General features: G+C 40.2%; 1 protein-coding gene across 1 annotated transcript in view; it reads left to right on the top strand.

The window, feature by feature from the left end:
* The window catches only part of cabp4 (calcium binding protein 4), a 29,777-nt gene extending 14,220 nt beyond the window's left edge, over positions 1-15,557 (top strand). Inside the window, exons 5-7 of the mRNA XM_049568674.1 lie at positions 8,691-8,800; positions 11,536-11,683; positions 15,365-15,557. Coding sequence (XP_049424631.1) covers positions 8,691-8,800; positions 11,536-11,683; positions 15,365-15,393 — 287 coding nt within the window. The 3' untranslated portion in view covers positions 15,394-15,557. The remainder of the gene's footprint in view (positions 1-8,690; positions 8,801-11,535; positions 11,684-15,364) is intronic.
* The last annotated feature ends 2,161 nt before the right edge of the window (positions 15,558-17,718 follow it).

Below are 17,718 nucleotides of genomic sequence, written 5' to 3' on the forward strand. Positions count from 1 at the left end.
ATTTCCATGGTCTCTTTTTTTTCCAGTGAAAATGAAATGCAAAAATGTCCACCTAAATCACAACTCATATCGCAATATCTGTTAAAATAATTGCATGCATATGATTTGACGGTATGATATGATATGATATGATATGATATGATATGATATGATATGATGGTTTGTATGATGTCCTACAAAAATGCACACGCAGTGGTTTGTAGGATATCCTGCAAATTAATGCCTCACAAATGACATTACATCCTCAACGTAAGGTTTTGTAATTATGTAAAGTTATGGAAGTAAATTTTAAGAAAAGAAACACAATAACAACGTACCTTAAAATGACTCAAAGTTAACTGACAGTTCACACCGTTCCAAACACCAGTGTCTTGGGGAGTGTCCCGATGGAAAGTCCCATGTTTTGTGACCAATCCACTGTTACTACCTGCCTCCTAACTGGACCGATTGGGAATGCTTTCCTCTTTACGTCCGCAGCCTTCTAAATTACGTGGGTTAAGCACTTTTTTGTAGGAAAATGTTCAAACAGTGCATGAGATCAGCCTGAACAACACACATCAGTGACTCTGGAACTGTGTTCTGAATCGCACACTTTGTCTTTTTACTTTCAGACGTACTGCAGCTGCCCTTACAAAATACATACTGTCACATGGAGTTTGCATACAATTAGGACATACTAGTTCATCAGAACTGACCCTTTGCTCATAGCTGTCACAGTCCACCTAGCTTCGTGCAGCATAGAATTAATGTGCTGATTATACACATGTGTCACAAAAAAGTATGTACCGCTTGAATAGCCAGAAAAGCATTTTGTTCAGCATACACTGTAATGCAACTGGATGCAGTCCTGATATTTTTGGCACACTGCAATTGACAAACTATGTATTGGGACACACTCAGGGGTGGGTAGTAACACTTTACAAGTAATGCACATGACCACAAAAGTTTTGGCAACAATTAAATCGTAGGCAACTGGACTTTGATTTTGTCTAGAAGACGTTTCACCTCTTATCCAAGCGGCTTCATCAGTTCTCAACGCATCGGTCTGACTAGTCCTCACTAGTCTGACAAACAGTGGAGTAAGACTCAGGTTTTTAACCTCTGTGGAGGTGTACACCCACCACCCTCATAAGACAATACTTCGTTAGTGGAGTTTCACTGGACCATTGTTTGGGTCAGGTGAGTCACACTAGTGAACGACAGTCGTTAGGAGTGAGTGGGGCCACTGGTGAGCAACAGTCGTTAGGCATAATGTGTGGTTACCAGTGAACGACTGTCGTTGTGTTTCTTTGAGCCACTTGAGGTTAGTTTCGGGCAGTCTTTGTTGTTCAATCTCTAAGGTACAGCAGCAAGGGCCGCATTGTAAATGGGGGGATAGGTGGTGTCTCAGGCCACCTCCCCTATTTAGAGACGGCTTCTCTATTTTAACGTAGATGGATTCTTTCACCCCTCTTTCGAACCATCTGTCCTCTCTGTCCAAGATTTTCACATTGCTGTCCTCAAAGGAGTGAGCCTTCTCCTTTAGATGTAAATAAACAGCAGAAACTGGACCTGAGGAGTTTGCCCTTCTGTGTTGAGCCATGCGCTTGTTTAATAGTTGTTTGGTTTCACCAATGTATGAGTCCTTGCATATTCTTCACTGCATTGGACAGCATATACCAAGTTGCTTTTTTGAGTGTGTGGTACCCTGTCTTTGGGGTGTACCAGTTTTTGCCTGAGTGTGTTACTTGGTTTGAAACACACAGGAATTTGATGTTGGTTGAAAATTCTCCTGAGTTTCTCAGACACCCCAGACACATAGGGTATGACAATGTTCCTGCGCTTGTTTCCTTCCTCAGCCCTCTCTGAGTTATTGTTCTTGTTGGATCGTTTTGTTCTGTTAAATGTCCAACTAAGGTAGCCACAAGTTTCCAACGCTCTCCTCAAATGTTTGTGCTCCCGTACCTTTGCCTGAGTGGTGGTTGGTACATTATCAGCCCTGTGCTGTAAGGTTCTGATAACTCCCAGTTTGTGCTCCAGAGGGTGGTGTGAGTCGAAAAGAAGATATTGGTCTGTGTGTGTGGGTTTCCTATATACCCCAATGTGGAGGCTCCTGTTCTCATCCAAGTGTACATCACAGTCTAAGAAAGGTAGGTGGTTATCATTAACATCTTCTCTAGTGAACTTGATGTTCTTGTCCACTGAGTTGATGTGCTCAGTAAAAGCCTCTAGTTCTTGGGATTTGATCTTCACCCATGTGTCATCCACATATCTGAACCAGTGGCTTGGTGATGTACCCTTGTAAGAGTTCAGTGCCTTTTGCTCTACCCTTTCCATATACAGGTTTGCCACAATGGGGGATACTGGTGACCCCATAGCACAGCCATGCTTCTGTCTGTAAAAAGTACCGTTAAACTGGAAGTATGTGGTGTTAAGGCACAATTCCAGTAACTAGCAAATTTGTTCTGTATTGAGATTTGTTCTGTCCGGTAACGTTCTGTCCTGTGTAAGATGATGCCTCACCGTTTCCACTGCTTCCCCGGTTGGGATGCAAGTGAATAGGGATGTTACATCATATGATACCAAAATGTTAGCTACATGCGTGTATGTAGCTAACATTTTAGCTCCTCTAACAAAATGTTAGCTACATACACGCATGTAGCTAACATTTTAGCTCCTCTAACAAAATGTCAGAGGCTGCTACAGCAGCCTAGTGGGTCAATAAAAACACCCTGCTACCGTTACAATGGATGGCAATGTAAATGAGACTGGTTGCACACACATGTGAGCAGAGACCCACCAGCCTCTGAACTCACGGTAGCCGCAACTAACCACAGACTGTACATAAATTCATATTTAATTTCATTAATTTTTACATATGCAGTCTATGCAGCTAATGGGGAATCAGCTTCATCACACATATGCTCTGTACATCATGTTTTGTGTTCTCCTTTGAAGGAAAAGATACAACCACATTAGCTTTCCTGCTAAAGTCTCCCTCTTATCTGTCTTACAAACATGCACACGCGTCTCGTCCTGAACCATAGTTTGTTTGGAATGACCAAACAAACAGAGTACACTGTCAGTTTGCAGGCTAGGTAGCTAATTAGCTGCTTAGCTGCAGGTCATTAAACATCAAATAAACTTACCTGTAAATGTCATTGGGTCCTTTCAGGCGCTGGTGTGGTCCTTACTCTTCAATATCACTGCTTATAAAACTTGTCAATAAAGCACAACTTTGTTTAGTTTGTCTCTCACTCCCAACAGGGACATGCCCCTTCATGAAAAGGAGCATATCTGATTTTTTCACAAAGCCCTTGTTTCTTACTTTAATAAATAAAATAAAATAAATTAATGAATAATAATAATAATAATAATAACAATAATAATAATAATAATTATTATTATTATTATCATTATCAAAAATAAATGAATAAATAAAAATACATTGTAATCTCAAAAAGGGTCTAATGTGATTTCAGTTGCACTTATTTTTTAAACCAGTTCACCAAAAATACTTTCTCACACAGGCTGTCTCTGACGGCAGGCCTTATCTAGCTTTGTTTTGTTGTGGATAATCCACAGTAATGGAGACATTGTTTTTGGAAAGAGCTGTTGCTGTTGGGTTTCTTGTTATTTTTCGATGCTGTAAATACCACCACTATTTTGGTGTGAAGGCACAAAGCTCCGACATCTCAAAGAAAAACTCAAAATGTAGGCAAATAAAGCAAAACACGGCAAGACAGTATCAGAGATCCTTATTTTTATTTTTTAAATGACTGAACCCTGGCTTCTATGTATGTGTTTGCTTTGAAAACAGCCTAAACTCAGGATCAGTTAACACAAAATGTAACATAGCATTGTGCTCCGAGGACAGTACTGCTCATAAGCACAATATTGGACACTGGGTCTGCAGTATGATTGCTGGGCCATAAAACAGTGGCATCATGTTGGATACAGTGCGGCAGGGTTTCTCAGTTGTGGGCCTCAGGGACCAGAGTGCAGCTGGCTTCCATCCTACCAGCTAGTTAATTAGCTTCACCTGCTGTCCCAGGTGTAAATAATCTCCTGATTAGATGGTTATAATGCCAACAGCAAGGATCATGAAAACCAGGATTGAGAAATTGAGAGAGCCATTGCTGTATTAACCTCAAATTAATGTCCCCGAAATGTCCCTGTGTGATGTGCATTATCGCAAATAATAGGGTTACAGAGCCTTAGGGACTGTGCTTGACAGATCAGAGGAGGGGTGTGGCAGAAGCTACAGTATTTTTCTTTGAGCCTCCCTGACTGACTGGGGAAAGTACATGACACTCCCTCCACCATATCATATACATCCAATATGCAACGAGCAAACAACATGGGAGTGACAGTTATCACCAGACAATCAGCTAATTTCTTGAGCAAAATGCAAATCCTCCTTACAGATTGCGTCATTACACAGGTGTGTGTGTGTGCACTTCAGCAGAGTATGGGTGCATGACAGCCACCTATGATACCACACAAAATGAACATATTTCAAAGAAAAGGCAGAGGATCAAAGTCTGATAATTATGTGATGTGGATAAACATTTGTGGGGCTATGATATGAAACACAATAAACAAATGTTGAGGTTAACACAACAAACAGAATGGCGTGCGTGTCAGTTGCTATCATGAGCGACAATTAATACACTGAAGCTGGAAGAACCACCTGCTGGTTCCAGGTGTGCTGGTCAGCTACAGCAGCACCAGAGAGAGTAATGCATAAGAACTGGACTGTGTGCTGGCGTTGCTCTGCAGTTTTTGTGGGAGATGTGAATGGAAACACATCCAACATATACTAACATCACCCAGACATTGGGACGAGGAAAAAGACAAACCAGAGGCCAGTTTCTTATCACGGCTACTTTCTAGCAGCCTTAAGATGCAAAAGCAGAAAGTGACACATCGAAGACGTTGCAGGTATATCAGTGGAAACAGACTGAATATGGTAACGCACAGTAGGCTACGGCATGACCCAGATTTGCCGATCACTGGAGGCACCCTTATGGTAGCATACTATAATGACATGACATTTTTCCGGTGGAGCACTGGCGGAAGCGCAGCAGTGTTAATCAGTACTGATGATTGAAAAATGAAAACAATAAACTGTTTACTTCCGATGGTAATACATTACGTAACACTTTAAATGTAATAATATTAGCTGAGATCCCACTGGTAACATGTTAATTACTTCTGTTACTACTGTAATGCGTAATGTTTGTAACGTGTTACCCCAACACTGCTCCCCAGTGCTTAAAAGATTACTTGACGTGCCTCCCCCATTTCTCCACCACCGGCTTCCGCCTCATAAATAACAAACAGTCCCTTATTTTAAATTCTTGTCAAGTTTCCTAAAAAATATCAAATACATCATGCTGAATCACAGGGAAATGTGTATAAAATCATCTAACATTGCCAGTTTAATTTGATGTAATGTTGCAGCCTTGAAGCCTTGAAGTTGGCATCTCAGATTAGAATTAAAAAATTTACACAGCAGAATTGGAACAAGCAGAAACGCAGTATGTGATGCTTCAAACAGTGTAGAAAAGCATTTTTAGCTCTTCCTTAAAGGGACACTAGAAGAGAAATATTCATAACATCAGAGCGGTGGTGGTGACTACATTTTATATTTTCTGCTATGTTGCATAATATGAATTATTCATCTGTTCGTGGATGCCTTAATTTGACCCAAAAGGTAGAATGAGCTTCAGACATCCCTAGCCTAATCTCTGTAGCGTAATCCCTACAGAGCCATTAATACCATGAAATTCAGTCTTTTATGTATAACTAGCGTTGCACTATCAATTAAAAAATAATAATAATCTCCAAAGACTTTTGGGAGAACTTTTCCAGTCCATGATTATAAACTGACCCACTTAAGGCCCAATTCTTCAAGGAGGTGTCAGGAATCCCCCACAGACTGCTGCTCCACAAGGGTAAAGCCAGTCAGCCAGAAACTTTACAGTCCCTCCAGGCAAGTATGAAAATTCTTTGCTAACTCAGAAATCACAGAATTAATGGTCTTGTATTTCAGGACCTTTCAGATGCTGTTTTAACTAGTAGATGACAGTCTGAGCCATTAGTTTCAATATTCAACACCATTAAAAGTGCTTTCCATGCAAGCTCAGTTTGCTATAGTTTGATTTTTATCCTCGACAGTCCTGACACTCTGAGCACTGATTACCTTTTTCAAACCACAAAATGACCACATGGCTTTATTGAAGGAGTCTTTCACATCCTCCAAAGGCCCAGATAATGGAAACAAACTGAGTCTATTGGTCTACACTATCAAATAAGCCTGTCTTTTGTCAAACTAATAACACAAGCCTTCCCATTGTATCAGTCTGTTTTGACAATTACTATGGGGATCAAACAAAACAAAACTGGGTTGAAGGAAACATAATGAGCAGATAGCTGAATGCATTGTTATCGCCTCCATGCACTGAGGACATTCATAAACTTTTCACACTGAAGCTTTGTATTAAAGGCTCTATTTAGAACATTAATACAGCAGCAAACAACTATTTGCTATGTAAAGATATGGTGGAGTAATGGCATCCTGAGAGGAGAATGAAGTCACACTCTCTCTGTATGTGTTGTAATCCCAGTTTTTGCTTTGGTAGCCAGACTAACCACGCGTGCATGTTAGTGCATGTAAGCGTAACACCCATCCTCTGATTCCACTCCATTAACATTGTTAGCTCTGACCGCACTGTTGCTGTTGTTAGCACTGTTTGTGCAGCTAGCACTAGTAGTCACCACCATGTTTGCTTGCACTGTCAGAGATGAGAGCCATCAGCCCAAACTCTGCATGACATTTGTTGCACCTAGAAGTCTTTATTACTACTACCTTTACTTGAGGGCCCTATTTAAGTAGGCTACAATACTGAGTACTCGGATTCGGACTTTGTATATTTCCATTAATTGCTTTAGGTAACTACAGTGTGCAGAGGTTTCACAACTGTAGCTTCTTAAAGAAATACTTTGATGATTTTCAACTATGTCTGTGTCACCACTGAGTACAGAGTGTGTGCAGATGAACTGCGTTCAGGTCTCCCCTGTGCCACCAGCTACCGGTGCTCCCTGTACGTTTGCCAGCTAAAACACAAAATGCGTCATTTATGACGCAAAATGACACATTCTGTGTCCACTGGCGGAGTTTTACTCACAGCACGGGCAGGGAGTGCCCAGTGCTGCATGCTTGGGAGATGCCTTAACACAATTTGCACACACTCCCCACACCGCAGTGACACAGACGTGGTTGAAAATCAGCAAAACATGGCTTCAGGCAAAGAAGTTGGGGTAAAAAAAAAATTAGCCATTGCAGAAATGTATATCATACTGAAAGGGGCCATTCAGTACATATGAACATTTACTTGTGATACTTACTATGTCAATTTTTCCCCAAATACTTTCATACTTTTTCTTGAGGAAATTGCTCAGTTGTGGTGTTACTATTGTCTTAATTAATACTTTTCTTATTAATATTTTTATACTGACAATTGATCAAATTACTACATGTAGCCTATTCTCTATCAACAGATATCTGCATATTATGCAAAATCTGTAAGCAATGGGACAAGATTTTGATATCAGAAGCCATCCAGTTACCATTTGTTACCCATCTGTAATCCGATTAGGATTGACCAATCACATTTGAATGGCACATAAACAATCTGTGTAGAGAGGTGGAAAGCATTGGCCAGCAATCTGGAAACCCAACAGCTACCATATGACAATGATTTAGCTTTATGTTAGCTTTTTAAAATTTACCTGCATTCATATGCATTAATCTGTTATTAGACGTTATCTGAAATGACCAACACACCAAAGGGAAAGTCTTGGCCCGGATATCTACTTATTACACCAAATCTAAAAAAATTTGGCCCCATGAGGCTTATAATCATCACACAGATGGACAATGGGTGTTGTACAGAAGTTGTGAAGCCAAGGCCATGCTTTAATTAAAAAAAAAAAAAAAATGCTGTTATTTTGAGATCATGAGTTCATAATTTACATTATCTTGAGAACAAGCTCTATTATCTCTGATAGCAGTGTAATCAACCCATTATCATGACAAAACAGAAGGTTGTTTTATTTTGTTATCTCAAGAAAACAAGCTTTGTTATCTCCGAATAACAAGAAAATTACAAAAAGGAAATTTTGTCTTATTGGGCAACTTATAATGTTTATCAGAGATCCTGAGTGACATGCCAGCATGCACAGATGGCGTCTTGACAGCTGTAACAACTGTAAATGTCAAATCAAGGATTATCCATGAAAAAAATAATGATTAGAAGAACAGCAGTTCTTGGCTTCCAGAGTTTCAAGGTTGCATGTAGCCTAATTTTAAAAGGGGTGCACAGTGATGGGTTTAAGCAATTTTCATCTCATTTTCATCTCATTTTTCATGACCTGCAACTTTTTTGTTTCTGTTTAGTCTTACCATCGTACCATTGCAGCAAGTAGCTTTTATCAGTTCAAAAGCTCTTAAAACCTGTGTTACTACACAGCTAATGACATAAAAGACACTGCATGTGCCAATATCCTCTGACACCTTAATGCTTAATGCATGAATCCATATGTCTAGTACAGACTCTCCAGGGAGGCATAGAAGTTATTACTTGGTAGTCAACCTGTGCGTGTGTGTGTCTTCATCTCTGTGTGTGTCCTCTGTCTTTCTGCAGGGGGTGGTCATGTAGACTTTGATGATTTCTGTGAGTTAATGGGGCCGAGGATGCTGGCTGAGACAGCTCATATGGTCGGGCTGAAGGAGCTCCGCTGCGCCTTCAAACAGGTAAGAGGTCCCCGGCTAGGAACTCTAAAGAAATCTGGCATCAAGCAAGTGAAAGGGGCCTGGTGCTGTGACAGTACTTTGAAGTGTGTAACAGGACCTTTCCTTAGAGAGTTCCAAGAGTGTATGGCTCTTACTTGTAAACAAGTCTGAGGAAAAAGGGCTAGTGGGCTATGAATGCAGAAGAAAAAGGGAAATATTCCTACTGATGACATTTTTATGGAGGCTGGCCTCTGCCATCCAAAGTGTCACTATTTATATACACTTCTTTGACTCACCTGTTAATTTGTGCCTCATTGGTCTGGAGGAAATATCTATTGAGTTGCTCTCACTGATGTCAGTAGAGAGGCAAGTTCACAAGTGTTGAATTGATTGCCCCCCATTGCCCATCTCTGGTGTGACGTAGTCTCTGACCAAGCAAAACAAATGAGCTGCTGGTTTTATTTATAAGCACAGCTTCACACACCTGGGTTCATTCGTTAAACACATTATACAGCATGATAGGTTTTTAATGGTTACTGCAAAACAGACAACACGTACAATGTGCCCCTAATGATTGTAACTGAAAACATATTAGACAGTGCAATATGCTACTGGGATTAATTATAAATCTAGCCCCAGGCAATTAGTTTGACCACTTTGTAGCTCCTAATAAAAGCCTATCAGTGAAGTCATTTATGTCATTAGAATTATGGCATAAAAATATTTAAACTACAATTACCACCACGCAGTTGTATGCCTCTGTGAACCCCTCAAGTTGCAGTTACAGTTTACATCCATGCCTGTGAAAACATGGACACACATCTTCAACCTGACAGCACAGAAAATCAATGCAAACAGCACCGTTTCAAGGTGGACACCCAAGATTAGTGTCACAAATTCAGTATCTGGCCAAATGTCTCCCCTTCTGTTCCTGAATTATTATGTTGAGAAATGGCCAGAAAAGTGTTTTTGCAGGATATTATGATGTCACAGTGAAGTTGACCATTGACCTTTTAGATATAAAATGCCATCTCTTTATCATTTAATCCTATTAGAAATTTGTGTGAATTTTTTTCACAATTAATAATGAGTTATGGCCAAAAAACATGGTTTGTGAGGTCAAAGTGACCTTGACCTTCAACCACCAAATTTAAATTAGATCCTTGTTGAGTCCAAGTGGACTTGTGCCAAATTTGAATAAATTATCTCAAGGTGTTTTTGAAATATTGCATTCACATGAATGAGAAGGACGAGGACACAGTACCTTGACCTTGATCTCTGACCTTTGACCACCAAAATCTATCTATTTAGCCTATTAGACATTTGTGTGAAATTTTGTCATATTTAACATATGAATTCCTGAGTTATGGCTAAAAACATATTTTGTGACATCAAAGTGACCTTGACTTTTGACCACCAAATTCTAGTGTGGAAGTGGAAGTTTGTGCCAAATTTGAGGAAATCCCCTCAAAGCCTTCTTGAGATTTAGCATTCATGAAATGAGATGGACAAAGGTCACAGTGACCTTTGACCAGTTCAACCTTGACTCAAAATAGATTTTCATGCCAAATCTGAAGAAATTCAAGATACAGCATTCATGACCAAGAGACGGATACAAGGTCACAGTTGTCTTGGCCTTTAAATTTGACCTCCAAAATCTGATCAGTTCATTCTTAAGTCCAAATGGACATGTGTGCCAAATTTGAAAAAAAAAAACATTCTGTGAAGACTTAAGATATCACGGTCATGAGAATGGGACTGACATACAGACGGATGGATGGCTGGACAACCTGAAACATAATGCCTCCAGTCACATCTACCGCCGGCGCTGAGGCATAAGGATAAAGAATTTGCTTTCTTTATGGGAATATTACACAGGGTTTAATCATAGGCCTCAAAACGTAACAGCTGTTTAGAGCAACAAAGAAAACTTTGTTATTTAAATAACCTTTACTGAGCAGTGAGCTTTGTAACAATATTTCTCTCTCAACTTAGCAATCTCTTCCTGAACCAGTTGGGCTGCCTGATAGCCCAGGATTTTACTGAGGACACCAAGAGCATCATTCCTCTGCATAAAAGGTTTAAAACATGCCCTCTATTTTAATGCATGGCTTCATATTCATCTATCTCATCTTGTAGCTGGTGTTTCTTCATCACACGTGCGTCATCGTCAAGGTCCTGAAATTCACATGTTCTGACGTCTGCAGGGAGTAATAAATTAGCTCTCAGCTTCACTACTTCACTACTACTGAACGGAAACTTCCACAACTTCAGAGGATCATCTACTCTGTGACAAATGAGAATCCATTTTCAACTCATCTCAACTCAGCCCTCATAGTCACTTCAGAAGTCTTTCTCACTTCAGTTCTAACACCTTATGAGTCAGCAGTGCCCCATCTGCACACTCAAGCTGTTTTCAGACTTCCAGGATCCACATGCAGTCATGTTGTAACTATACACTGTAAATGTTAAACTTTTTCTGCGTGACGAAATCTCTGAATCTCTTTGTCTTTTCTATTACTCTTGATAATGTTCTCTCCCTCTATTTCTGTCTTTATTTCATCACCCCTATTCAAGACATCATTCTGGAACCAATCTCTCCACCCCCCTCATTAGCACAGAAACATGTATTGTCGTTCATTCCTTCTCTGTTCCTCGTGTCATCTCTAATCCTCTTCATCTGTGATTTGTCTCTTCTCGCTCACTACATGGTCATGTACACCACCTCGTTGCTCTTCTAATCGCACACGTTGCAGTTCGACTGTGACGGTGATGGAAAGATCACGCTTGATGAGCTGAAGGAGGGCATGAAGACCCTCCTGGGGGAGAAGCTGAAGAAAGGCGAGTTGGAGGAGATCCTCAGCGACATTGACCTCAACAAGGACGGCAACATCGACTTTGATGGTGAGCAGGTGGGGACGTGGGGGACGTGTTGGGGGGGAGTGGATAGGCTGCAGGCAAGGTGTGAGAGAGTTTTGAAACCATTAATAATACACAACAGTAAAACACTGAGACAAGGGTGCACTTGTACCCAGGGGTACTTCTGCAGTTGCCAGAGGGTACGTGGGAGGACAAACTAATTCCCAGCTAAATTCAACGAAAAAATGGGAAATTGTGATTTGATTAAAAAATAATTAACATATTTATGTCTAGCAGGAAAATAAGCTGGAGCTGATCTTTAGTAAATTTAAAGGAGCACTTCACCTGCAAAATGAGCATATGTGTATCAATTACTCACGCATTGTGACTTTGAATTTGTTTGTTGATCTTGTATGCCTCCACTGAGAATACAGAATCCAAACAACATTCCTCATGAATTGAAGAAATCAGGCTCCACATTTTACAACAGTAGAACTATTTAAAAACATCTGTTTACAACTCTCACACAACTCGTGCAGTATAATCCAAGTCTCGTTTATCCAGTTGTATGCTCGGTACTTCCCAAACACGTGTTTTGCAAAAACATTATAGGTCTCACACAGAGACGAGTAGCACACCTCAGGCCTGTACTACAAAGCAGGATTTCAAGTTAGTGAGGTAACTTCAGGATTAACTCGGGGTTTTCAGTTCTACGAAGCTGGTTCTGTCTTTACCAGGATAAATCACCACGGTAACTTATGCTGAACAGTTAACCTGCTCCGTGTATCGGATCACAGGCTGTCAACACTCCAATCATTCACCAAGATCACTGAGGAAAAAAGTATCCATGAACAAAAGTCCGGAATGACAGGTAAAAAAGAGGGGCCTGTATGCTGATACAGGTAGATTTGAAATTATGCAAAGTTTATTTTAGTCCGCAGTGATAGTGCTGCTATTTTACACTCTGATTCCACCACTGCAGCTCAAAATAACATGAGACACCTATGTGATGAGAACTAGGATAAAACAGATATTTTATTAGTAAAATAGTCCACACACTGTTAATTGGCTCCCGTTAATATAAATGCCACATTTCAGTCGGAAAGACCTATCAGTCATTAGCTAGGCTACTATTCCACCCTTTACTTCAGTATCAGAAACATTCTGGCAATACTTTTAAGTGTTTTATCTTACATATTCAGAGTAGTATTATCATCATCCAACTAAACAGCAAAAAATACTTAATTGTATTCATGAGTTCAAGGTAACATGGGGTGAGTAACTGAAATCCAAATGGTCATTTTGTGGTTGAAGTATTCCTTTAAAATAACCAACAAGCGATCCATTCTGAGTCATTGGATTGTGTGAATTAGCAAGTCAAAATCATTAGAAGTAATCAAGAAATGGTTGAAATAGGTAGTTCATTGAATGGATTAAATGATAAAAGAAATGGAGTAGTTGAAATGGTTAGCTATAAGTAGCCTAATGGATGACCTAGCTAAACACCTGGCTAAAACTAAAGACATTTTAAAAAGTTACTAGCTAAGGATGTGGAAGAACAACTGAAATCATAACCTAGAAATCTACATAAACTGAAATAAACTAAATTTTGCTGAAAATAATGTATAAATTATTGTAACATCAAGCTTTCTGCTAATCCAGTGGTAACATGGCTGTATTAAGACACCTGGATACAGTGTTGGGGCAGGATCCTGTTCATTCCTTTGAATGTTGCTCAGAGGCACATGAAGCCAAAAAAGCTCTGTTTCCCTGGTATGAAATTACCCGGATGATTGAAGCTGCTTCCACATCACTGGGCCCACAGAGCAAGCGCTCAGTTTAGCGCTCCACTAAACTGAATGGAGATAAAATTATTTAATCTTGAGGCTGTTTTAGACTTTCCATGTGTTATTGGACCAAATGGATTAAATCCTGGTGATGAAACCAGTCATTTTGCAGGGTTGTGAAGCTCAAAAAAATGTATCCACTGATTTGCAGATTTCTCTTTCCCAATGGAAGTCTATAGGAAAAAGGCTTTTAGGGCCCAATGACATCACGTGACAGACTCAGGAGGTGTAATTCCACTGGTTGGCCACAATGATAGCTGGCTCCAAAGCTTGGTGCACTTCCTGGGGGCCTGAGTAGTATAGCCATTTTTTTATATAATGAATAGCGTAAGTGCAGAACACAAGCATCCCAATTATAATCCATTCATAACACATTTGGAACATGATGGTTGTGGTGTTGATGAAGAGGTTACTTGAGCTCATCTGACAGGGCTGTGTGAGTACATCAGACAGGAGGGAAGAGCAAACCAGGGAGGACAAAGCAGAGGGGTCATTGGATCTCACTGGAATGAGTTGAGGATGAAGGGAAGAGAAGGAGAAAATGAGTAAAAAATGAGGTGGGAAAAGGGTGAGATGGGAAAGGAGCAATGGTCACGTCAAAATGGGTTAGCTGGATGGGCCAACCCAATCTAATCAGGAGTGCATTAAGCCAATCAATACACACGCCTGGACACCTGTCACATGTCACACAGAGAACACACACTTGGGCAGCTCAAGGACTTTGCAGAAATGTCATTACCATATTTTACCTCGCAAGCAAATAAACAATACAGTGGGACACAACCACCCATACATACACGTCAATGTCAGCATACACCTCGATGCGCACATGTGCAGGCGTCATCAACACCACATCCATGTTAGTGCGATTATAGGCTGCAGCACACAGAGAGCTTAGAGGTGTGATCCTCTTTATCTTTTCTCAACAATCCAATCAATTACAATTATTGGGAACATATGAATAGGCGTGTCAGTCCCAGAAGGGATCGATAAGCAGGTGCTCCTCATTATCATCAATTAGCCCCTGGGGCAGCGTTGGAGTATCTGTCCAGCTCAGCCACACGGGCAGGAAACAAGCAGCCACAGCAGCGGTGAGAAGCTCGTTCTCAATCTCCAGGTGGCAGGTTATAAACTCAAGTGTCAGGACGGCGAGGAGCTGCTGTTACACTCGGTTTACTTCTTTTTATTGAAAATGGTTCAAGGAGTACCTCAAGAGATAATGTTAGTGGGTTAATCTGGAATTAAGCTTTAGTGCTCAGTCAATCAATAGATTCACACCTACAATCAGACGTCTTTCAGAGTAAAGCACTTCAGGTGCACAATGGGAAATGGAAGACATGATTGACTGGACTGATTTAGTGAAACCTGCCTCGAGCTGGGTTTCACTGACAGCACACTATCAATAGTCAACATGATTGACAAGTAAATCTGTAATAACTGCTACAGCGGGCTAAAATGAGCGGTAATCAAACTGATTACCAATTACAGGAAGAGATGAACAGAGCCTGGATGTGGAAGTGCTGGAGTTGTTACCCCGTTAATGAATATAGATCTAGGTTTAATACCTGCAGAGAAAACCAGTCCTATACTCTGTCTTACTTCAGTAACAGAAAAAACAACAACTTTTATTTAAATTTTCGGCTGAAATGCTGCTATATTCTTTCTTCTTCTTTGATATATCATGCTGTTACTGCTTCAATTTCTCATTAAATTGATGACACTGGCAGCATTTTGTCATTACATCACACCATGAGCTGTGTTAGTTTCCAGTACACAGCCTGAAAATGATGTGGTGGCCTCCCATGCTGTCCTGTTATGATATTAGAGTGTCATTAGTCCTTATCGGTGGATCTGCCACTGTCTCTGTCTCCCTCTGCAGAGTTTGTTATGATGCTTTCTGCACGATGACCTCTGATGGAAGAAGATGGATCATACAGCGCCGGATTCATACGGACCAACTCATAAGCACTGCCTGCTGTTATTGTTCTTTCTCTGTGACATTATCGAAATGTCTGATTGTAAAACAAAACATGATTGAGTCAGAGAGATCTGTTCCTGTTTTTATAATAAAAGTTGAGGCTGAGGAAGTGCAGAGGGTAAAGGGTGAGTTATGAAACATTTAACTGTATGTGGCAACAATGCTGCACTGTCGCCCCCCTGTGGTGACAAAGTGTACAGACTCTTCAGGTCTCTAAAATGAGACTCAATTAATTTTCTTTACCATCTGATTACATTTTAACAACAGCTAGTGGAGGACTGTAGTATCCTATATTTCAACTTATTTGCACATAAATGGGTTAAAGGCCCTTTCTCAACTCAGTCTTACTCTGTGATGGAGTCTCACATAAAGTCACAACTCTCTGCCAAGGTTTTGATTACTTCACATTGGAGGTTTGAGTGTTTTGTTGTTGTTTTTTTGTCTTCTCTGTGCTCTAATAATTTGAAGTAGGCTGGGTTCTTTTAAATAAAGGTGATGTCAAAATGCACCAATCAGAATTAAGCAATATTTTAGTTAATATCTGAGGATCCATATTTGGATGGGAGGGTGGAGCTGTGGAGGAGCAAGGAATGGATCTAATTCACAGGCATCCTGTCCATCAAAGAAGGCACGCCCTTAATTGATGCATAACTTTAAGTCTTGATAAAATGTAAATGGGTGAATTTTTTGTAAAAAAAAAAAAAAAAAAATCACTTCTTTTAAAGTTGTCATTAATGTTGTCATAAGCTATAGAGACCAAACCTTTTTTTTGTACCATGCTATAAACGTCAATTTCTGCTATAAAGTTGGGCATTTTAACATGAGGGTCTATGGGGACTGACTTACTCTTGGAGCCAGCCTCAAGTGGCCATTTGAGGAACTGCAGTTTTTACACTGTCACGTTGGTTTTTCAGCCCTTGGTCAACAGGTACACAGGTATTTTTGAAAGAGGGGTTTTACCTTCTTCTACCTCAAAAAATATAACACAACAAAAAAACAAAAAAAAATCTCCATTCAAATGAAAACACTTAACACATCTAAAATGCTGTCAAGAGCATGCCAAACCAACAGGCTGCATTATCATTAAACCATGCAAAGAAGAAGAAATTGCCAATCAAAAGCCTGAAACAAAGCTATACAGTGCTCCAGGGATGATGTTTTTCTGTAGGCCCATCACGTGGAAGTTAGCGGCGCTTTGGTTCCCTCGTCAAAAAACCTGTGGACTTTTCCTTTAGATTACTGCAGAAAATGAGCTCTGTGGCAAACAAACATTTGTGATCCACGTTTTGTTCAGCAAGATAGTCTTCACAAATGAACACCAGTTTTGTGATTTTTGAAGTCTAAATGCAATCACTAGAGGTAACAAGCTAACGTTGGAGACGAGCTACACTATGGTTGTATGATTTAACATCCCTACTACGACGAGGGTGTAAAGCCGTCTTGAGTATGATATTCTTTGATCAAATATGGCCACTTTTTTAAGACACATAAAAGCTTCAAAATTCATATGCATGGTATGTACATATGTATCTTATGTCAGTCAAAAGGTCAAAGTGCATGTGCTGTCCACAGACCTTATCTCAAGCACCAAAAACCCATTCAAAAAACACATTGACTTGAAGACGAGCGAACCTGAGTCCTAAAATTCCAACTCATTTCCGGGTGTGAGGATTCATTCCTGGAACTCTCTACTACTGGTAGACGACCTATAGCAGTGACCTCTGTAGTTCATTCTGCAAAGGAGTTATTCTATATTTATACATGAACATGCAAAAGGTCCTGTGAGCAAGATTAGAACCAGCACTATTTTGGTCACCACTGCCATTGAATAAAATGTCACTTCATTTGTGATGCCTGACAAAGAAGATAACATGGAACTCTCTGACACCTCAAGCCAAAAACTCAGTTTTCCCTGTCCGTCACTGGAAACAGGGTTTCTGAAAATCTTCACCCTGAAAGAGGTTTTACAAAATGTCTGTTTTCAGTGAAATAAAACAAACATTGTGGACAAAAGGCTGTACCACATAGAAAAGGCTATGTTCCTAAATATCCCAATGTACGTGTGGACATGGCCTCATAGTGGTGAGTTTAATTACTGTCAGTTGTATTTGATAAAACCACACCCATGCAGACCTGATTTGACTCCTTGAGTGTTGAAAATGTTGACAAATAATACCTTATGATGTGAGGTCCTTGCTTTGAGGTCAAAGCACAAGTTTCTATTTAATTGGTCAGAGTGGACACTTACACTGAAG

This window comes from Epinephelus fuscoguttatus, linkage group LG3 (genome assembly GCF_011397635.1).
Source record: "Epinephelus fuscoguttatus linkage group LG3, E.fuscoguttatus.final_Chr_v1".
NCBI classification, from domain to species: Eukaryota; Metazoa; Chordata; class Actinopteri; order Perciformes; family Serranidae; genus Epinephelus; species Epinephelus fuscoguttatus.